We start from the raw sequence: 22660 nt of genomic DNA, 5'->3' as shown, positions 1-22660 counted from the left end.
AGACCACAAAGATACTCCAGGTGGCACCCCCACCCCGGTTTCCTACTGGTAACTCTAATTCATGCTTCAGGGCCCAGTTCATATGTCCCCTCCAATGTGAAGTCCCACCTTCGTCTCCCAGGCTAAGTTTTGGCAGGAGGAATGATGACCCTTCCAGCAACGGGTATGTAAGTGCTTTATGCGTCTTAACAGAGAGGGCATGAGGGCTCTCCCAGGGCTGTGCCCTATGTTGGCACCACACGGCGTGCGCGCACACACATACACACCTTAGTGTCAGACCTGGGCAGCAGCTGCAGCCCACTGCCCCGGTTGCCAATGATGTCGTTTTCAATGACAACGGTGCTGTCGCCCTTGGTGATAATGCCATGGCCTCTGTTGTCATAGATACCATTGCCCCGGAGCTCCACCTTGCACTGGGCCTCGACTTTGACCCCACTCTGGCGGTTGCAGGAGATGCTGTTGTTAGTCACACGGGTGAGCTGGCTGCTCTGGGCCACAGTGATACCTCTGTCCCCATTAGCGTGGATCACGTTGGTGATGACATGCAGTGCCTCACTGCTCTGGACATAGAGTCCTGAGGCTGCAGGCGGAGGGGGTGGGAGGCAGAGAAAGCACAGGGTGGTCCCAGGGTCAACCCTGACAATACCAGTCAGGAAAATCCTTCCTGGAACTGTGCCCCCCAGGAGACAGGCGGGGAAGAAGAGGTAGCAACACTCAGAACCAGCCCTTGGGAGTTGCAGCTTCCAAGCTGGATGACACACAGAGCAGGAAGAAACCTGGGAACATCGAGAAAATTCTGTTGCTCTGAACTAAGTCCTCAATATAGCCAGGGAAACGTGATGCAAGAAGATTGTTTAAGCTCAGCTGGTCATCTGGCCCAGGCTCTCATCCTGTGTGTGAATGCCTCCTACATCACCCTCCTACCGCTATTTGCACCTCCTGTGAGGGGATGCTCATTACCCACCCAAGGCTGCCTATTCCACCTCGAGACAGACTGACTTATCTGCAGGAAAGCTGTTTTGTTTTCCTGCCCACACTGAGCTTGAATCTGCCTCCCTACTGTTTATGTTAATTTTCTTCATAAGGGAAATTCTATCACTTTTGAGTAGAAAAATTTATTAAGTAACTGTGTCCAAATGTTTTAGAAATTTTGGAAAGAAGATAGTGTTTGGGGTTATGCATGCTTAGAGACACTGTATTTATAGAAAAAAGCACAAAATCAGCGGGCTCAGAGCTGCACGACTTGGTCAGGAAGAGAAAGTATGGCAGGCGGACCCAGGGTTAGGAGGAGGACTCACCAGTGGTGACATCCACCTGCCACCAGAGCAAGAGGCACTGGGGTAGTGCTGGGTGTAGGGAGAACAATGACAATGGCTGAAAGAAGTGGCAATCTGAGCAATGAGCCTATGAGTTTGAACCTCTTGGTGGCACCTGCTTATTTTAATTTATGCAGCTCTGCCTATCCTACTGAACGGCATGGCCACATGGAGGGAACCCTGAACTGGGAGGGGACAGAACTCATTTTCTAGGTGAATTTGCTGGGGCCACTGGCTCTGCCACTCCCGAAGGAATGAGCTTACCAGCGCCCAGTAGCACCTCTTTCTAACAAGCCTTCCTCCATCAGCCCCCACAGTGATTCTGATAATCAGCCAGGTTTGAGAGCCCTGAGTTAGATGAACTCCACAATAAGCTTTTTTTTTTCAATTCAATAAAAATTTGAATACCTACTATCATTTTTTGTCAAGTATAACAAGGATTTAAAACACACTTGTTTTCTGTATATCCAAGAAAAATCATTGCCAATTAAACCATGACATACAATCAATTGCAAGATGCATCTCATCAGATATTACAATGTAAAAAATGTGTCTCAGAATATATTAGAAATGTATATGCCAGGGGTAGATTTGGTACTGCAGGGGCAGGGGGCACTGGCAGGTGTGGGATTCAGTTCTTTGCCTCAAGTTCACAGCCTATCAGAGTTGATGAAACAGCCATAGAAACAAATAGCTTCAGGTCCCCTAACAAATGCCACTGGGGATGGGGGGAGGGCACAGTTCAAAGGAGGAAAGGATGGAGGGTGCATTCTCAGTGGGCTTAGCAGTTCAGGTTGTTTGGGATGTGTGGGTGGGAGAAAGGGAATTTCAGGCAAGGGAAATAACAAGAGCAAAGTCAGGGGTTGGGAGACAGGAAAGAATGGATTCAAGTTCAGAAGACTGGGATATCAGGTAAATGGCTGAAAGAAGTGGCCAATGAGGCTGGAAGGGCTGAAAGGGCCAGACCGTGAAGGGCCCTTAAGGCAGTGAGAGCAGAAAGGCTCTGGAGCTGGGGCTGGGGAGGAGGGGGACACTCACCTCCATTGTGATTAATACTGTTAGACTCGACAAGAGCTATGGTGACAGGCCTGCGCAGCGGGTCCTCGTCCTTCTCCAGCTCTGTCTCCCAGAGGATGGCATCCCCATCCTCACTGAAGTTCTCCTGGGCCCCATGGCCTCCAGGGAACTCACCGGAACCATCCTTCTGGCTAAACACTGCCACTCCATACAGGCCATTGTAGCTGACGTGGTTGCTGGTGACGTGGGGCAGGCTGGATGACATCATCCACACACCACAGCCCTTATTAGCTGGGACAGTGAAAGGAGCTGGTCACTGACACTGAGCAAAGGGTAGGGCAGCCCCCAGTGTCTCCCCAAGAGGGGAAGCAAAAAGGCACTGGCCTGGGAGAGTGCCTGATTTGTTAATAGTCTTGGACAAGTCACTTTATGGCTCTGGCTGCAGGCTTCTCCTTCATACAAGAGGGAAATAACAATCAGGACAATATCTCAACTAGGATCATTCCACAGGGTGTAAAAGTGCTCTGAGAACTGTAATACGCAAGCACATGGTGATAGTGCCCAGGGCCCTCAGAGTTCATCTAACCCAACCCCTCTCCATAGAGAGGAAGGTAGCCTCGCTTTGAATCCCAGCCCTACCACTTCTTAGTTGTGTGACATTGAGCAGGTTACGGAACCTCTCTGTGTCTCAGTCTCCTCATCTTTAAAATGGGGTTAATAACTGTAGCTATCTCAGAAGGCAGTCATGAGGATTAAATGAGGTAACACATATAATGGGCCTAGTAGAGCTGGGCCTGAATACATGTGAGCTGCTATCATCATCGTCATCATCATCATCATAATCCGTCATTGTCATCGTCATCATCATGATATATAGTCCAGAAAGATTAAGGCTTTGCCCGAAATCACAGAGTGAGAACAGTTTTCTTTCTATGATTATCCTATTTCTCTCATATTTTTAGTTCTCTGGATTAAAAGAAAGAATAAGAGAAGTTAGATGCTTGTTATGTCAGAGCTCAAGTGGCCCTGTCCTTACACAAGACCCAACTCCTGCTTTTTGCTGTTTTAAATGGGGATAAAGTGCCCTCTTTTGCTGAATCCACGGGGTTAGTCTGATTTATGGAGGCTCTTGCATTCTGTGAGGGGCTGTGTGGCTATGACCTGAGATCGATGCTATTCTTCAGATGAGGTCTTTGAGGCCCAGGGAAAGGTGACAACTTAATCAGGACCCACAAGCTAGAGATAGAACCTGGGCTTCCTGCCTCTCAGACTGGGCTGAACCCCAACCGCTCCCCTGGAACATGCTCCTCACCGTAGATAGTGTTTCCTTCTATCAGTCCTTTGCCTTCATCTCCCACGACCACACCATCTGAATAGCCAAAGCAGATGAGGTTGCTCCTGAGGACAGGGACCCCCCCGCGGCGGATGTCCACACCTCCCCACTGATTCTCACGGATGACATTTTCTATGGAGAGAGGCAGAAAAGAGGGTCAAGAGCCAAGGGCCTGCTCCAGTGCTGGCAACAAGGATCTGGGCAGCTGAGAGGAAGGACAGGCTGGACCAGGATGCCTAGACCTTACCCTATGAGCAGTCAGCACCCTGAACCTCATTTGGTGTTTGATGTTTCAGAGTCTTGTTTGCTGTCTGCTTTTCCCAAGGGCAAGTTTTGTGTCTGTCTTGGGCTCTCCTACATCCCTAGTACCCATTGTACCCAGTGGCCATGGGGACTAATGACTAAAATGGTGTTAGAGTCCCTGGGCCAGGCCAGGCCAGGCAGGAGATATCTTTCCTGAGTGGCTGTTTCTAGGATGCTGAGGCAGAATCCAGCCATTCCCCCACAAGCCTGGGGAGGCACCAGCCTGTCCTTCTCAGTGTCAGCTCTGGACTGGCCACAGCCTTCTTCAACTCTCCCTTCCACCTCTCCAGGAGTGGGCTGAAGAGTCACAAGTCAGAAGGGTGGTCCTGGGACCATCTGTCGCCAGCTCTGTGGCAGTGCAGACTCCCAGCCTCCTAAGTCTGGAGTGCAATGGCTCATGAGACCCTGTGTGACTGGCCCCTTCATGCCTCTGTGACTCCATCTCGAACCCCTCACTCAGCTCACACTAGTGCTCTCCCTGCTCCTCAGGCACACCAAGTCTATTTCTACAGGTGCCTCTGCATGGAATTCCAGTTCTTTCCTCAGGCTCCTTCTCATCATTCAGGTTCTGGCTTATACATCACCTTCTCTGAAAGGCCTGCCCTGACCACACAATCTTAAATACCTACATAGTCCCTCTCTCATCTTATTTTAATTATCTGTAAAGCATTTATCATCCTCAGATATGACTTTTCTTGCTTCTATATGTATGGTTTTATTTTCATTTTCCCTTCCTAAAAAGTCAGCTCCTGAGAGCAAGGATGGTGTCTCTTTTGTTCACTGCTGTATCCGGCTCCTGCATATAGTGTGTGCTCAATAAATGTCTGATGAATGAATGAAGGCTAGATTCAGCTAGTGGGATTCACTGGGCCAATATTTACTGAATCCCTTTTATGTCCCAAGTATGGCTATGCTCCGTGCTAAGGTTACAATAATGTACCAGACAGACTTGATCCTTGCCTTACAGAATTTACTGCCTTATAGCAAAAGAGATTGACATTAAACAGATAACTAAAAAATTAAGAAAATCGTCCTGCAGAACAGGCCTATTGGGTACAGTGAGTTGTGTCTGTCTGTCTGTCTATCTATCTTCTATCTATTTCTCTCTCTCTCTCTCTCTCTTTCTCTCTCTCTCTATCTACTGGAGGTCAGGGCAGGCTTCACTGAGGAAGTGACACTTAGGCCCATATGATGAGCAGGAGGTGGCCAGGCAGAGGGGAAATGGGAATGAATTCCCAGAGCAGGCAGAAGCATGTACAAAAGCCAAAGGGAGAAATTCAGATACTTTGTGTGGCATAAATGTTCCTGGAAGTATTATCTGAGTCACTTAGTGAGATCCTGTGAGCACTGGGCCTGGCAAAGAGTAGACACTCCCTGACTGCCAGGTCCTTCTCTTGATTAGCAGGGCCAGTGCATGAAGCCAGCATCCCCGAATGCTAGCCACTACTCAGAGCAGGGGGCCAGTCTATGGAGGTGAAGGACTGGGTAAGGGGAGCCAGCTGCATGGCAGGTGAGGCTTCGGTGTTCCCACCCTACCTGTGATGAGGCCTTTGCCATTCTCGTTCACTGCTATGCCAGCTGCACGGCCCTTGAAAATGTGGTTCCCACTAAAATGGAAAGAAAACAAGGCAAAGAGGTGAGACCAGACCAATGTCATGCATCATGGACAATGCCCACCCAAGGCAACTGCCTTCTTCTGTGGGCTTCCCCAGATGGCTCAAGTCCATGAGGGCATAAAGCGCTTCCTGAAGTCCTAAAAGCCAGGCATTTAGTAATCGTCAGTTAACACTGACCAAACACTAAACCTACAACTATGCCTTAGAAGCACAATGATATCTAAGTCTCTTGCCCTCTCTTGACCATCATCCACATATGAACACCACATATGAACATTTTAAATAGATGTCATCGTGGCACACGGGTCCCAGGTGAAGTGTTGGTGGTTACAGAATTCCAAGGCTATTGTGTTAAACTCATTTGAGAGTGGCTGCATCCAATACCTGAATCACGTGGAGCCTACGTCCTTCTGTTTTTGTCCAAAAGCTACTCTTTACCTTATTGTCTGTTAACCACCTGTCCACGAAATAACATAATGACATGCGTTAAAAGAAGAAAACAAGATTTTTTAAAAAGAGAGTTTCAAGAACAGCAGACAACATGTATGTGGAGCATCATGGGTTGGGTTAGCCACAAATGAAAGATATACGAAAACATATTCCTGCTCAGAGGAACACACATGTGGCCCTCATTGCCATGTACAGGCCTCACGAATGTGTTCCTCAAAACCAGATACTTGAACATGTGAAAAGACAAGCATTTCTTTCTAGTCTTTAGTTTCCTACCTGTAAAAGCAAAGCCAGTCACACCTAGACGTTAGCAGAATTGGGTTATCCCTGGAGGACACATTTGCTATTTTTACTAACAGGAATGCTGTGATCTCCTTCTTTACTGGAAGGGCACCTGCCCCCTCTCTTAGGAAGTGGCCTTCCTACTTCCTACCAGGTAGCTGAGAAATGTAGGTTCCAATATTCATCTGGCCCTTCAGAGCCTAACACCCCAAAGAACATCAGGGCCTGGCACCCCATAGAACATCACTGAAGAGGCATAGGCTGGTAAGTTTTCCCATCTTCTAGGGCAGGGTCCAAATGGTTTACTTCCTTAAGGAAAAACAGCAAATTATGTCAATGTTGGGAAAGCCAGATGTCAGGCACATCTATACTATGCATTTCAATTGAACAAGTGAAATTAACTGTTAAAAACATCCCTATTTGTTTCTTCAGACAGATCTGAAGAGTCTGCTTTGATGTGGTTACAATTCAATTGGCTAATGGCTACTGTGGAATTCATAGTCAGAGGAAGTCCCTGGCCTAGGGCATATTTCTGAGAGCTGTGCCATAGCAGCAAATGCATGACTTGCATATTTTTAATACAGATCTCACTTACCTCCAGAAAGGATCCATGGCCACTTGGAGAAACATGTATGTGTGTGTACATAGGGCGGGCAGAGTAAAGATAAAAGAAGTATCAGAAAACATTTAGGAAAAGGGGACAGATCTTTATTCCAAGAACCAAGGGTGAGATATTTACTGCAAATGAGCCAGTTTGAATCTTGTGCTTCCTTGCAGCCAAGGCAAAAAAAGAAACAATAGGTAATACAGCTCTCACTGGCAAAAAAAAAAAAAATGCTGTGTTTTACCTTATCCATGCAACTTCAGAGATCTCAAAATTCATTCTGTACCCTCTCCTAAATCCTTACATTCCATTACAAAGAAATATAAAGGAATAAAGCACAATTTATTCTCTCGAAGTGACTGTTTTAAAAACCCCAGACACTGATCTGATTTTATAACATTCCTTGCTCAAAACACTTCAACAATGCCCCAGAAATCATAAGGTAAAGTCCCAACTTCCTGGTTTAGTGTATGACTGCTATAACAAATGATCACAAACTTAGTGGCTTTAAACAACACAAATTTATTATATTCTAGTTTAAGCAGTCAAAAGTTCAAAACGGGTCTTAAATGGCTCAAACGAGGTGTTGGCAGACCTGCAGTCTTTCTGGAGACTCTAGAGGGGAATCCATTTTTGTCTTTTCCAGGTAGCTTCTTGAGGTCCCTCACACTTCTTAGCCTGGGGCCTCATCACTCTGACCTCTGCTCCTGTTGTCACATGTCCTGCTCTCTTACCCTGATTCTGCTAAGGACAAAGGTCCTTAGAAGAGTCAAAGGACCTGTGTGATTACACTGAGCCCACCTGGATAATCCAGGATAATCTCCCCATCCCACTTTAAGAATTAACTCTTTAACTTAATCACATCTGCACAGTCTCTATTGTCATTTAAGGTAACATATTCATAGATTCCAAAAATCAGGTCATAAATATATTTGGAGGGTCAGTATCCTACCTGCTACCCTTGGCATTTAAGGTCCTCTGCACTCCAGCAACAACCTGCCTTTGTAGGCCAATCTTCTGCTTACTCCCCCAGGGCATCTCCTGCCCAGACATACTACATTTTTTTTTACCATTTCCCCAAGACATACCTTGAATTTCACTGCCCGTGGGCCCAGAATGCCTTTTCCCTGGCCATAAAACCCTATTTATCCCTCAAATGTCAGCTCCCCATGTGCTTGTCCCTAACTTGCTCAGCTGAAATTGTGGCTGGATTCCTTTGGCACCTGCATAAAGACCTATTAAAGTGCTTGTTTTGGTGAGTCTTCCCTCATGGTTCTTTGTATTTCTATCTCCAACATGAAATGGTAAACTTCACGGAACAGAGACTGTTCTTACACACTTTTTATACCACTGTCTCCTTACAGAGTGTGTGTTCAATAAATAACATGCATACAAACAAATATACTCATCTTAAGGCAATAATGCAAAAGATGAAAAAAGAGCACTATGACCACTGTTTTTTAGTAAGTTGTCTATAACAGTAAAAAAAAACAAATGACTAACAGTTATGGGACTGGTTAAAAAATTATGGAATATGAAGACAATGGAATGTTCTGTTCTGAAACTTTCCAAAGTGATAAAGGCCACGCAACAGCATGGAAAAGTACACATGGACTAATGCAGGCGAAGAAAGCCTCAGAACGTATTTACTGCACATTAATGCCAGTTATTTTCCTAAAGCACAGACATAACTGTGCAAGTCTGCTCAAAGCCTTTAACGGTTTCCTATTATCTAGACAAAATAAACCCCACCTTTGTCAGCTTGGTCTACATAAAGCCTCCCTCACCTGGCCCAAGGCTTTCTTTCCATCATCCATTTCCATTACACTGCACAGCAGAGATAGGCTGCCACCGGGAAATAAAAGGTCATGCTATAGTAACCAGGGTACCCAAGATTCTCTGGGATAGTCCCAATTTAAAATATTTTATACCAATGTCACACCTTGTCTCAGACCTTTTCTCAAGCCACGGTGGACTGTTTGCTAACCCCTGAATCTGGTGTGCCCTGCTGCCTTTGCTTGGATTGTTCCTCTACTAGGAACGTCCATCCCCATCTCCATGACAGTCCAAGTTCTACCCATTTCAAAGTCCAACTCCAATGCCACCTCCAAAATGAGGCCTTCCCACACTCCCCTAGAATGGTTCCTTCCCTCTCTTGGAACCACTTTGGTAGCATTTACTACAGTCTGCCCAAAATGATAGCTGAGAGGGCAGATCCATGGTCCCTGTAGTGCCACCGCCCCTTCTATCGACAGAGATTGAGTTTGGCGTGCTTCCATGCTGAGGCCAGATGTAGCCTCCAGATCTTCACACAGCATCCCAGTAGCCACGACCAACTGACCAGTGTTGAAATCTCTATGCCATCTCCACCTTAGAGTTATTTCTGGGCAAGTATGTCCTCCAGACTAGAGTAAGCTCCTAGGGAGCAAAGTCTGCCCCTTGTTTACCTTTGTTATCATTATTAGAAGTGTTCAGTGATGTCTGCTGAATAGAATGGCTACAGAGTTAATGGGAAGGCAGCACAGAAACACAAAAGCATTGTGCTATTGTGGTGGGATTATGGGTGAAATCTCCTCTTTGCTTGTGTCTGTAGTTGTTTTAGTAAACGAAAATGTTTTCAAATGGAGGAAAGACGGAGTAGGAAAACAAGGATGAGAGAGGAAAGAAGGGACCGCAGGTGAGCGGACAGTCTGGGTATGGTGGCACATACCTCACAATTGGATTTCCATGGTATAGGATATAAATGCCAGCTTCCTTATTTGAAAAGATTTGGTTGTTCCGGATGATGCCTTTCCCATTGCCGAGGACGACAATGCCAGAGCGAAGGCCGTGGTGGATCTGGTTACACTGCAAGTGAACATGGGACACCACAGAAGACAGATCAGACATGCCAGAGCGAAGCAGAGTACTCAATCACTGCCCCACAGCAGGGCCAGGATGAACACAGTGGAGAAAACAGCGTCTCTGGGAGATCCCTAGCACACGACGAAGTGCATGGACCCTGCTGCTGCCCTGCCCTGCACAGGTGCACATATGGGAACCTATCAGGGAGAATCTGAAGATAGGAGTGTTCACTGCCCTGCCTCTTGGGATATAGTGATGTCAGCTCTTACTGCTGAGGGCTCTTGTTCTTCACTGACAAGGCATGCTTCTGGAAACAAACTGAGTCTCCAAAGAGTCCCCCAAAACACACAATCATCTGGCAAGGCCTTACCTGCCAGAGTCCGGGGAGCCTACCTCTCAGGGAAGGGCAGAACCCTAGTACACAAGAATGCTGGCCAAATGCAGTCCCAAGGGGGCCATATCCAGGGAAGGGTGAGAGCCATTTGGCTTCTAGTCCTCACTTCTTATTCAGGGGAGGGTTGAGAAACGGTGTGGCTCTGGGGAGCTTAGCTATTTCATGGGGCATGAACTCATAGGTATGTGAGCTACAAAGAACCTTAGAGATATTCATTTAATACCTCTTTGTGCAAATGGGGAAATAGGCCCAAGGTCACACAGTATGTTTGCGGCAGAGCCAGATCTTAACCTAGTTTTTCCGTTTCCCAGTCAGTTAGCTGCTTTTGCACAAAAATTTTCAATTATAATAAACTATAATAAAATTGTTTCATTCTAATCATTAATTTACAGCCCAAATACAATCCCATACTTAAACCAGGAAATTAGCTGTTTCTCTTCCAAAACAATTTCACCAAAAGTTCTAGTTTGCTTTAAAGTATTCCAGGCTGCAAGCTGTCCTATTCCTACTTACTTTCCAGATTTCCTCCTGACAAATTTAGCCAACTCACCAGGGCAACCATGGCCTACCGGAAGTCCCTCATAGGGGGTGTATGGAATGGCATTTCCATGGACACCCTTTCACAAAGCCAAGACTGATATGCAACACCCCCTTCCCACCTCCACCTGCTAAACTGGCCCTCCCCAGTCTGTCTCTGGGAAGCAAATTCATCTCTCTGGCAACAGTGGCAGTAATTTCCTACGCCAAGGCCATGCATCAAACACCAGCTGCATAGCAGAAATACAGTGAGAGGAAGGGGTTAGAAGAGGACACTGGCTAGGCATGTCTTTTTAAATATAGTTAGGACTTTCCTTTCTTTGCATTTGCAAGGGCAGTCTATATATAATGGGTTAAGAATATCAACCCTGAGTCAGAATGCACAGATTCAAATCCCAGCTTGGTCACTAGTTGTGTGATTTGGGGCAAGATCTTCAGCCTCTTTGTGCCTCAATGTCTCACCTATAAAATGAGGATAAGAATTCTACCACATGGGGTTATGTAAGGATTAAACCATGATTAAATAAATATATACAAAGTGCTTAGGACAGTACCTGGCATATAATAAGCACTACACATAAGACCTGGCATATAATAAGCACTACACATAAGAGTGGATATTACTTTTCTAGACCCACAAAAAATCTGTCATATTTTTCAATTTCTGAGAAATCTGTCTCTTGGAGAAGGCCAGGGCGGAAAGGGGTTGCTCTCTCATGTCACAGGCCTCATAGTCTAGGATTTTAATACATACTGGTGTAAAATTGAACTCACTATGGCCTCACGATATCCATGAAAGACTCTTCAGAACTAAATACCATTTTTATAGTAAAGAATGAACTAACTTGGTGTTTTATTTTTGATCCATGTGTCTTTTAGGGCAGACACTGTGATTTTTATTCTACCAGAGCCAAAGCCAACCAGAGCATACCAGGGCTGAGGGAGGATCCTGTGAAACTTCCTTGTCATCTTTCTTACTGACAAGGAAGACTACAGGGAAAAGGGCAGGAACCCCTTGCAAACAGGAAGCAATATAAATTTGAGATGGCAACATTTATTTAAATATTCTTGGAAAAGGTTTGTGAGAAGCAAGAGCCACCCTGAAAAGGGCATGAAGACAGAAAGAAGTACCAGTATGAGTGGGTTGGATTTTTTCCGGATGTCTACACCAGCCTCCGCATTGTGGTAAATGTTGTTGCCAGCGATCAAGCCTCCGCCCTCCAAGCGAAGAAAGATGCCTGATGCTCTGCAGCGGTGAATGTCATTCCTGAGCATGACAACCTAAACAGAGAGGAGAAAGCTATTTGTTTCCTGTCACAAAGGTTTTTTAAAAAATCGCGTGGTAACACGAATCTTTTCCTTAGCATCTGATCCATGCTGCTCAACCTGTAAGCAAGAGGAGTGCCTCAGTGCCAGCTCTGCCACTATCCAACTGTGCGCTCACAGGGACAGAGCCATCTCTGTGTCCTTTCTGGCTCTGCCTTATTCACCAACCTCACACTGGTTTCCTAATAAACGTGGATCGAAGCTTGGCCCTGTGCTCCACACTCACAACTTCTGAGCAGAATAACTGGATAATGGGATGGAAAGGACCCTTAGAGAAGGTGAGACTCAGTGGTCTTCAAACTGCATACATTGGGGTTACACGGACTTTCCCAGGGATCCAAGGGCACAGCTACTTTGAATGGAATCAAGTTCCAGATCCATCACTTAAGCACGTGCCTTCGCAAAAACTCACCTGCCTGAGAAAGTACCTGAGAGTAAGGTTCTCCTCTCTCACCTGCCCTTTCACTTTATAAAGCAAAGGCCTATTCTTGCCCACTCTGAAACTTTCTTGGTATATTATCCTGAGTGGAAAAACCACTGGAATTCCCAACTAAGGGACAATTAGAAATATTGGTATAAGGAATCCTCCCTTAAACAAGGTACTATAACCTAGCACACAGCTTATTAAAGGAATGTATTGCCGCTTACGTTTTCTTTTTACATTTAATAATTATATTAAGAATTGAGAACATACATATATTGTTTTAAATAACTGGTTATTAATAATAAAAGTATATTATGTTGGGATAAAATTCTGGGAGAGGTAAAGTAGAATGGAAGTATAATTTTAAGAAACTTTCAGCTTCTGCTTAGGATGGAGAAAGTTGGAAAGAGCATTGCTCCTACACTTACAAGAAGATACAAAAACATAACCTTCCTGACCCATCAGAGAGCCGAGGTTGCAGGACAAGCATCTAGCCTGAAATCTAAGGAAAACAGGTGCTTCCAAGGAGACGAGATGTGAGCACTTGCTTATCTGAATGGATGCAGGTGCCATATAAGCTGGGAAAAAGAATTTAGTTAAAAGTTTTAACGGATTGTTAAAGGCCAAGTGTGAACTAGTGTGAAAGTACAGAAACTCGGGGAAAAGTTGCATCTATTCACTTCATGAACCTCACTAGGAGCCCACGAAGAAAGACTGGAAACAGTGCAAGAGATGGAGACAACCCCCCTCATGGTGGAAGCTTGTGGGGAAAGTACAGCAGCCACTGTGGGAAAAGCATTAAGCTCCTCCTGGATTTTTCTCCCCTAACTTTCTTATAGGTCAAGCCTGGCACTCTCCAGGAAAGGGAGAGAGGAAAAAAACCCTTTACCCCTGGGGGAGGTGGGGAAAAAACATCTTTGAGCCCAGACCATTAGAGGCCTTCTAGTGCTGGGAGTGAGGCAGGACCACTGAAAAGGGCCTGCTCCTGAGGTCCTTGACCAAAGACTAACAATGAACCAGGACGCAGTGAAACCTCACCACCATGCCACCAGGCTGGCCAGTGCAGAGCCACAGGTGACAGCAATCTACTTCTGGGAGGGCCACAAGCATAGAGAGATCCTCTCTGAGGAGCAGGAGCAAAGGGAAGGCCAAAGGAGGAGAAAAGCCACTGGCAAACCAGCACGAGGCAATGCTAGAGGAATGTGAGGCTGTGGGACACTGAAGATAATCATAACCACAGCAAAATCCAAAACAGTTCCATCCCTGACTACACTGACTCAAACCCTGGCCCCCTAAGAGCCTCACAAAAGAAGCATGCCCATTTCCACACATAAATACGATCTACCTCAGTCTCTGCTGTCCTATGCGAGATACCTTTCAACTAAAACTTACAAGATACATGAAGAAGAAAAACCATCAGTCAGTGATACTTTTCTTTGTGGAGCCCCAAGTGACTAGGCTCCTTCGGCCAGCCTTTGTCTTCATGGGGAGGTTCTAGAGGGCAGAGACAGGGAGGCTACTCTTTGGCCGCTTGATCAAGGCCTTGCTCCTGGGCACAGGGGCCAGCTCAGCAAGCCCCACACTCCTGCCCACAACTCCCTGCTTGTATTAAGGCCACTTAGCATACAGTTGTACTTATGAGACACCATGGATTCTTTTTTTGGTCAAAAACCCTGAATATCAGTTCTAGGTTCCTTTACAATGACTCACTGGCTGCATGATTCCTGCCAAAATTCCCTGAGGGCCATAGTTCAAGAGGGGTATAATGGTGTAAAATGAGGAAAATAGATTTTTTTCCCTCTGTCCAAATACATGAGGCAAGTATGTGTTATAAGTTTCAAAACAAGGTGATTTAAAAAAAAATACAAAATAGCCCCATCAAGGCATTCCTACATATAGCCACAGGAATCCTCTCATCAATCAAAAATCATGTTCCTGGTCACCCAGTAAGGCCTCGTGGCTCTGTAGAGGAAGCCTTGTGACAGCACCTTGCTATTATGTATACACCGCACTGCGTAAGTCAGGTTCCGGAAGATGTTTCCTTCCATCTTGGCTCGGCCATAGGAGCACACAAAGACGCCTCCCTTCCCGTCCCGGAAAAGGCACTTGCGGATGAGGCAGCCCTGCACGGAGCTGGCCAGTGCCATGGCTTCCTTGTCTTTCTGCAGTTCCTGCTGCAGTGAGTTCAGCACTAGGCAGCTGGGCAGCTGAATGGATGCTCCTGGCAGAGGTGGGCCCAGAAAGGAGCCCCCCAGAACAGGGCGCGGGCCCTGCACTTGGTAGGACAGTCTGTATGTGAGCTGGTCCTCGTCCTCATCCTCACCGCTGGGACTCAGGCCTCCATCGCTGCTGTCTGGGGTCTGGGCTACTCTTTCCTTTCCCCATCGCTGCCCACTTCTGCCTCCTGTGAGCCAGCCTTGGATCCTGGCTTTGGGGAGCTAGAGGTTGGGCTGGTAGGGCTCTGGCTGCCCTCGATGACAATGTCACAGGTCCTTGGGCTCCAGGCCTGGTCTCTGCTCTCCAGGTCCAGGGACAGTAAAGAGTCAGAAGCCTCTGTGGGGAGCACACTGGGAGAGGACTTGATGAGCCCTAGTAGGTACTTGTAGGCCCAGTTCTTGTCTGCAGACGGGTGGCCCTCAACAGTCACAGAGTTGTTTTCGCTGCCCACAAATTCACAGTTTTCCAGGACACACAGGGGCACATTGTGCAGGAAGACATGGGTGTTTCTGAAGGTGCAAAATTTCACTTGGCAGGTGCCTGGACCATGGACCTGGATGTGCCCATTTTCAAAGTTGCAGTTGTCAAACTGGACATGACCTGATGTTGTCTGGGGAATGAAAAAGAGAAATGGAGATAACTGGGATACGATCTGTTTTGCTAGTCTGTACTCTAACTGCTCTTCAGGGAGGTGAAGCGTGCAGCAGCCATTTCTCCTGCTGATCATGTTCCCTTCCCCACCAGGGCAAGTGTTAGCTGGTCCCAAGAGAAGCCCAGAAGCTGCTCTGCATCAGAGAGAAAATAATTTGAAGATGGCTGCCCAAACCTCCCTCTAATCCCAAAGGGAGGGAGACAAGAATGGAAATAGAAAATGGCAGAAAAGTTCATGCTCTGCAGCAGGGCCCTTCTTAAAAATCTCAAATCTCAGGTAAGTTCTCCTAATACTAAAAAAATCTGAAATCTCAGGTAAGTTCTCCTAATACTAAAAAAGTATTGCCTAGTGACAATAAAACTTTAGGGTGGGGGGTGGTAAAAATTAGGAAGGAAAAAGAAGCTGACGGATGAGGGGGATGTTTAGTGAAACTGAATCAACACATGTTAACACAGGTGAACTAGGAGAGCATCACTCTAGGGATGATCAGAAATGACTGGGAGAGCTTTGAATTTTTATAAACACAGGAATTAGCTGGAATGGGAGCCCAACTTTACCAAGATATCTAAGAGTGACAGAGTCCCAGCTTGAAGTCTGGCTTTTATGAAGAACGTGCCAAATAGTGTGGTGTTTCTCTTAGGTCTCACTTTTCTAAGCACTTTTCCTTCATTTGCACCTGCTCTTAGCTCTGCAGCACACACAAAGCACCAGCTTAGTGTCCAAACTCAGGACAGAACCAGGCAGAAGCCTGAGGGCTGACAGAGGACAGGGCAGAGCAGGCCAGGAGGGGCTGAGCCCTGCTTTGGCTGGGGCAGGCAGTGAGAAGGGACAGACACAAGTGCTGGGAAAGTGTCCAGTCTATGTGGCAACTGGTGCATGTAGGGCACAGCAAGAACCAACAGGCCATATCCCTAAAGAGGGGGACAGGTATGTTGCCATTGCCAGGCAACGCTGAGCAGTGGTTAAAAGCACGGGCTCTGGAGTCTGATTGCATGGGACAGCTCCCAGCTTTGCTTCTTTCAAGTGCTTGGACAAATGACTTCACCTCTCTAAGCTCCTTTGTCTGCAACATGGGGCTTACTAGCCAAAAAAGCACAAGGCACAAAATTGGCACCCAATAAAAGTTAGCTATTATCATCTGCGGTCAGGGATGCAAAGAGCAGAGAGTCCCCTGGGGTGGTGCAGGGAAGTGGCTAAATCCCAGAGCATAACTCACCTGAGCCTCTTAGTTCTCTGGGCCTGACTGAGAAGCCCAGCCACTATACATTCCTGAAAAAGAAGTGTTTCTGGATTTTGTGCCAAATTTCATCAGATGGATATGAACCATAAAATGACAGAATGTTTCCTGATCCCAGAGTAATCCAAACACATCCACCTCTTGAACAATTCTAACATTCTCTAGCAGTGACTTCCCTTGAGAGCCTGTCCCAGAATTTAACTCCCCTTAATCTCTCTAAGTTCTTCCCCATGGCTAACCTAGTTTTTTCCTTGCTGTAATTTAAGCCTATTTTCTCTTATTTGGTCCTCTGTAGATAAACATCAACTCTCTGGAGATGCAGATCTGTCGCTAAGGTTCTCTTCAGAAGTCATTGAAAACTGCTGTGAAATCACCCTGGCCTTTGCATTTTTCAGGCAAGGTCATCCTAACCTCTAGCCCTGTTTTTAGTGAAAAGACAATCATGAACTGAATGCTAATATATGCCAAGCACTAAGCCAGATGGTGGGCTGGTCTACAAAGAAGTCTAGGGCCAGGCCCCATCCCTTGAGGATCCGTGACACTTCTAAGGGGAAATTAGAGCCAAATGAACACATTACCAAATGACACGACTTGTCTTAATAGTGGCCATAAAACACATGCCTGGACACAGTTAAGTACATCGTAAATATTGGTGGTATAATGATCATTACAAACTTGAGAGACAATTTAGTTGCTATTGGTAGTAATGGTGGCAGTAATGGTGGCAGTATAATTTTTATTGACTAGGTATATAATCTAGGTATTGCAATCAGTTTCTAGGCAATGTCAAAGCTATAGTCTGTTCTTCCAGGAGCTACCAACACCTCAGTACACACTTTGAACACAATTTCTGCTGTGTTTCTAGAAGGAATGTGTTGGGACTGATATTTCCTGATTCTCTCTCCAGTCACCCTCGGAAAAAAAGCCTGACCTTCCTTGACACGCCACAGAGTGGGGCTAATGCACTGAAGGTCATTGGTCCTGCAATACCTCCTCTTTCTTTGGCTCTCTCTGGGCATGCCGTCGTAAAGTGTTCTTTGCTTTCTGTCGCTGTGTGGCACGCTCCTAGAACCTGGCTTTCTCACCTAGCTGCTCCACCTATGGCTTTGGCTCCTCCAATTTTGAAGGGAAGAAGTACAAAACAATTTTGGCCTTAAGTTTCAGGTTCATTTTTTAATACAGCTTTGCCAGGAATAAAGCAGAATGTTAATCTCTACTAATCCCCATGCCTATTTCTCAACTGGTACAGAGCTCAGAGGAGTGTATTACAGAACTAATGACTAAACTCTCAATTCCAACAAAAAAGGGATTAAAACCCACCGAGAAAACACCAAGACCCAGGGTCAGGGCTGGAGAGGCTATCCATCTGGTGTGGACACCCACCTTAAACATGAACGGTGAGAACCAGGCTGGCATGAAGACGAGGTTGCACAGGCGTGTGGTTGAGCAGTGCTGATCAATGCTGGCTAGCAGAGTCACTTCGCCCAACTTCCCGTGGCCTACGATCTCCACAGGCACCTTTAGGATGATTTCGCCTTGCTCTTCGTACACACCCGGGAACAGCACAATTCGGTCATATAGGCTGGCCATGGCCAAGGCACTGCCCAGGCTGTCAAACTCATGGCCTGGCCCGACACTCAGGGTACGACGTTCCTTCCTCCGACGAAATAGAGAAAAGCAGATTGAGGACTCCAAGTCCAGGGCATTCTTGGCCCATGTCTTCGAGGCAAGGTAATGCTGCTTGAAGGCCTCCCTCCAAGACTCAGGCTCCACATCAGGTTGGTTGGGCCAGTTAGGGTGGCGGCACTCGGTGCAGCCCAGACACAGCTGCCGCCAGCGAGTGCTGTCGAGGCTGAGGATCAGCTCATACCAGGCCCTGCAGACCAGGCTGCAGCGGCCCAGGTCAGGAAGGTGCAGGTAGGCTAAGATCATGCGCCACAGCTCCAAGGGGAGCCCACCAGCCTCCATGGTCACCTGGGAGACAGACACAGAACAAAAGAGGTTTTTGTTGACCCTGCTTATGGTCTCCCTTAAAATATCCTCTGCCTTTTCTTGACCCTAAGAGTGAGCAAGTGAACAGGCCCAGCCAATCATAGGACTCCATCCCCTCAATCAGAATCCTTCTCTGGGATTTTTCTACTTGAAATCAGCAGGTCAGACTCTCTTTTCTCTTTGGTCACACACTGTAGAAATATGATCCCAGAAACGCTGGCAGCCACATTCCCCACTTTGTGGAAAACCTTGTGGTAACAGAGCCAAGCAGAAATGAGAAATGAAAGAAAAAAATTGAAAAAGAGAAAGAAAAAAAGTGAGCACATTATATGTCCTAGTGATACTGATTCCAGATTCCTGCAGATGCCCTGGACGCTTCAGTTCTTCCTTCAGTTCTGTGAGGTACCTCAATGGCCTTCTAATAAATGCCCTTTTTGCTTAAGCTGGTTTGATTTGGGTTTCTGTCACTGGTAACTAAAAGAGTTTGGACTAATACGGAGGGAGCCCATCTTTGGCTGCTATGGTCTCAGAGCTCTGGATCCCCTAGACTCCCAGGGAAGGGACCTCTATTTCTTCACACCAATAGGAATGAGAATGGAGGCAGGGAGTGTCCATCTGTCTGTCCCTCCTCATTACCAGATCAAATAATTACCACTGCTTCCCCATAAGAGGCAGCCTCAGGAAAGACTGCTGCTCGATCGGAGGCTGTGGATCTTGGTCCTGGTTCTGCCCATGGTTACTAATGTAACCCTAGTGTCCTAAACATCTACTGGGCTGGCTGGAAGGGGGCCATCTGCCTGCTTCTTTTCTTCTGGAAAATATCCTCCTTTCCCCCCAAGCAATTTGCACCACATGGTTACAGAGGTAGAGCTACACCATAGCCCAGTGTGTAAAACAATACTACTCCAGCTACAAATGATTGGACTCTAGATGGCTCCAATTGGGCCACTGAGACCTCCTCCAGGGGAATATGAGTTGTGATTCTAAAATCAGGTTGATTTCTTTCCTGAATAGAGGGGAATGAATGACTTCTTTCCTAAGCTATAAACTCAGGAATAGTTGCTGGTGACCATTTTCTTGGGGCTGGGGGGAGGAAGGGTGCACTAGAAGCTACTCTACAATGAGAGAAGAATGACTCAAAGACACAGAAAAAAGTTGAGAAAGGGAAGCAGCAAGGGGCATCTCAGTTTCTCTACAGCACTCCAGATCATGGCTCCAGGCTATTTTCAAAGATCAGCTTTATCCTTGCCTTTTGAATTCCATCAGCTATCTCTGCACTCGTAATCAATTCTCCTTTTTGCTTAAGCTAGCATCACTGAATTTGTTACTTATACCTAATTAAAGCTCTCTCAATTACGAGTGTCAGTTTCTCTACCTGACAAACAAGGAGATGCTGTTAGATGACCTAGAGGACCTTCCAGGTCTGCCACTCTATAGTCTCCAGACAACTAGAAACTAAAACTAGAAACAGGTCAGACTCCACAACTGACTTTAATCAAGTTTTTAACTTCTTCAGTGCCTTGGTTTTCCTCTCAACTGTATGAAAATGATGGTCATACTTGTCAGCTATCTAAGTCCCAAGAAGGCTAGAAGCACAAATGTGTGATTATGTCTGGAAGAAATTCTGAGCTTCCTCAAGAAGAGTGTGGCTTTAATGCTACAGATTAGTACTGAAGCCTGGATATGTAGGTTTTTCTCTAATGATCACCCAGTGAGATTTACTAAGGCCTCAGGAGCAGTAGAGAAAAGCTGGGCTCTGGCCTGGTAAGCATTACAAATACAGAGAAAAGGCTGGTTTCCTGACAGCTGTCACTCCCTCAGATAAATGCCATTTATTCATGGCGGTTTCTGTGACAGTGATGTCTCTTGTTCCTCACCTATTTCTTTAGTTATACCTTCTCAAGGTTTTTAACAGAAAAATGTTCTACCCCATTCTGTAGCTAAGTGATCACATTCATATCCTTGGCTTCAACTACCACTGAATTTGTGACTACAAAATCTGAATCTCCAGCCCCAATTGTCTCTTTCCGGATCCATGCATGAACACTCAACTGTCTGTTGGGCATTTCTACTTGGATTTTCCACAGATACGAAAAACTCAGCATTGTATCCAAAACTGAACTTCAACTTCCACCTCAGGCCACAGCAGAGTAACTGGAACTAGATTCACCCTTCTGCCATAAACAACTATAAAGCTGCACAAAATATATGAGGTGACTGAATATATGCTTTCAGGCGTTGACTAGCCAGCTGCACAAGACTGTGATCTTTGCGAAGAGAAACAGAGGAGATGAGTGTATGACTGCCCAGCTTTCATCTTATTCTGGTGCAGGAAAATGGAGCCCAAGCAGAGTGGTGGTCTTACTGAGCAGGCAGATTTGAGCTCTGTGCTGCTGACGTGGCTGGAATCTGTAAGACAGGGTACCAGAATGGAGCGAGGGACAGAGTAGGGGTGGGATGAGTGGGGTGAGGTCAGTTTCTTGGCTGAAAGCAGGACTGCACATGCACAGAGCAAGACTTCTTCAGGCCTAGCAGAGATCGCCTACTATGGGGTAAATATGATACCCACACAGAGCTAGGAGACATGGGAATTCCATCCCAGAATACGGGCTGTTCATGCTAAGACTCAGGCTATGCCATAGGAATAAATTCAAATTAGAAGAATAACAGCAAGCCTGACGGGATCAAAGGGTCCCACCAGTATCTTAACTGCCTGCTAAAACAAAACTTATCACTTAAAAAAAAAACTCCACAATTTAGACTCCCTCAACATGTCAGCCACAAGACAGTGTGGTACTGGCATTAGAAAAATAGAGTCCAGACCCTCTCGGAGCCCAGATGAGGATTTCTTTTTATTCAAATGTCACACTCCCTGTTGTTCCATGTAGCTTTATTTACTATATCTTTACACTAATCCATGGGGATCCATACAGCAACAGGGATTTCCATAACCAAGTAACACTTAAAAAAACTGTATTCAAGTTTTGTCCTTCCTTTCTGCCACTGGGGCCTCTGAGCTATGGAATTGAAAGTAACGAATGTCCCGCAAGGCCTGTGTACCAGGAGTGTAATGCCTGTAATGGGCTAGAAAAACAACAGTGGGATCTTGTTAGGGATGGGAGAGAGCATGTAGTGAGGTAGGTTTCAAGCTGTTCCTTTATATATGTGTTCCCAAGAGTGTGAGAACTCAGGGTTTCTGTGTGGCACCTCCTAACTGCCCACTGGAGGAGGTATCCACTTGCCTCCGGGCCATCTGGTGTCCCCAGCCTCAGTGGGCAAGGCAGAAGCCACCCTCTTGGGAGGTGAGTCCCACAAGACTTGGCTCTGAAAAGCAGATTCTACTGCTTCCCAGGCTAGTGACTTGAGGCAAATCTTTTAACCTCTCTGAGTTGATTTCCCATCTGTAAACAGGCTGATGATGGCTGTCCTGCTATACCTTGTGAGGTTTTTGAGAATTTCCAAAGAAAAAACAAATCAACAAATATTTATTGTTTATCAATTATTGTACTAGGCACTGTTCCAAGTACTGACTAGCAGTAAACAAGACCCTACCTTCAGAGACAGACAATAAATTTTAAAAATAATAACATAAGTACTATGAAGAGAAATAAAGCAGGTTAAGAGGTGTGTGTGTGTGTGTGTGTGTCCATGTGAGTGCATGCATGTGCTATTTTAGATAGGGTTGTTATGGAAAGTCTCTAAGGAAGTGACATTTAAACAGATACCTAAATGACATTTAAAGCCATAGGATGGGATGATATCACTAAAAAGAGTGGAGGGAATGAAAAGAGAACTCTGCTGACCAAGTCCTCACCAGTGTTAACATCTAAAAGACATGAATTAGAAAAGGACATGCTAAGGAGAAATTGGGAGTAAATAACCTTAGGAAACTATACAGAAGTCTCATCAGCATAAGGCACTAGAAGTAAAGCTTTGTCTACAGCCAAACCCGATCCCATCTGATCTCGGAAGCTAAGCAGGGTTTGGCCTGGTTAGTACTTGGATGGGAGACTACCTCGGAAGACCAGGTGCTATAGGCATAAAAAATAAAAAAATAAGGGATTGTAAGCTGACAAGTTCCTTGCAATCTGTGAGGTCAACCAAGGGTTGCCTCGC

General features: G+C 46.0%; 1 protein-coding gene across 1 annotated transcript in view; it reads right to left on the bottom strand.

Moving 5' to 3' along the window:
• Positions 1–22660, bottom strand: part of FBXO10 (F-box protein 10) — a 44739-nt gene that overhangs the window by 5095 nt on the left and 16984 nt on the right. Inside the window, 9 exon segments of the mRNA XM_006911567.3 lie at positions 267–580; positions 2355–2624; positions 3646–3798; positions 5506–5576; positions 9632–9768; positions 11828–11977; positions 14435–14824; positions 14827–15273; positions 17936–18526. Coding sequence (XP_006911629.1) covers positions 267–580; positions 2355–2624; positions 3646–3798; positions 5506–5576; positions 9632–9768; positions 11828–11977; positions 14435–14824; positions 14827–15273; positions 17936–18520 — 2517 coding nt within the window. The 5' untranslated portion in view covers positions 18521–18526.

Source organism: Pteropus alecto, unplaced genomic scaffold (genome assembly GCF_000325575.1).
Source record: "Pteropus alecto unplaced genomic scaffold, ASM32557v1 scaffold114, whole genome shotgun sequence".
Lineage (NCBI taxonomy): Eukaryota > Metazoa > Chordata > Mammalia > Chiroptera > Pteropodidae > Pteropus > Pteropus alecto.
Note: the sequence above shows the minus strand (reverse complement) of the source record. Positions and strands in the feature narration are given on the sequence as shown.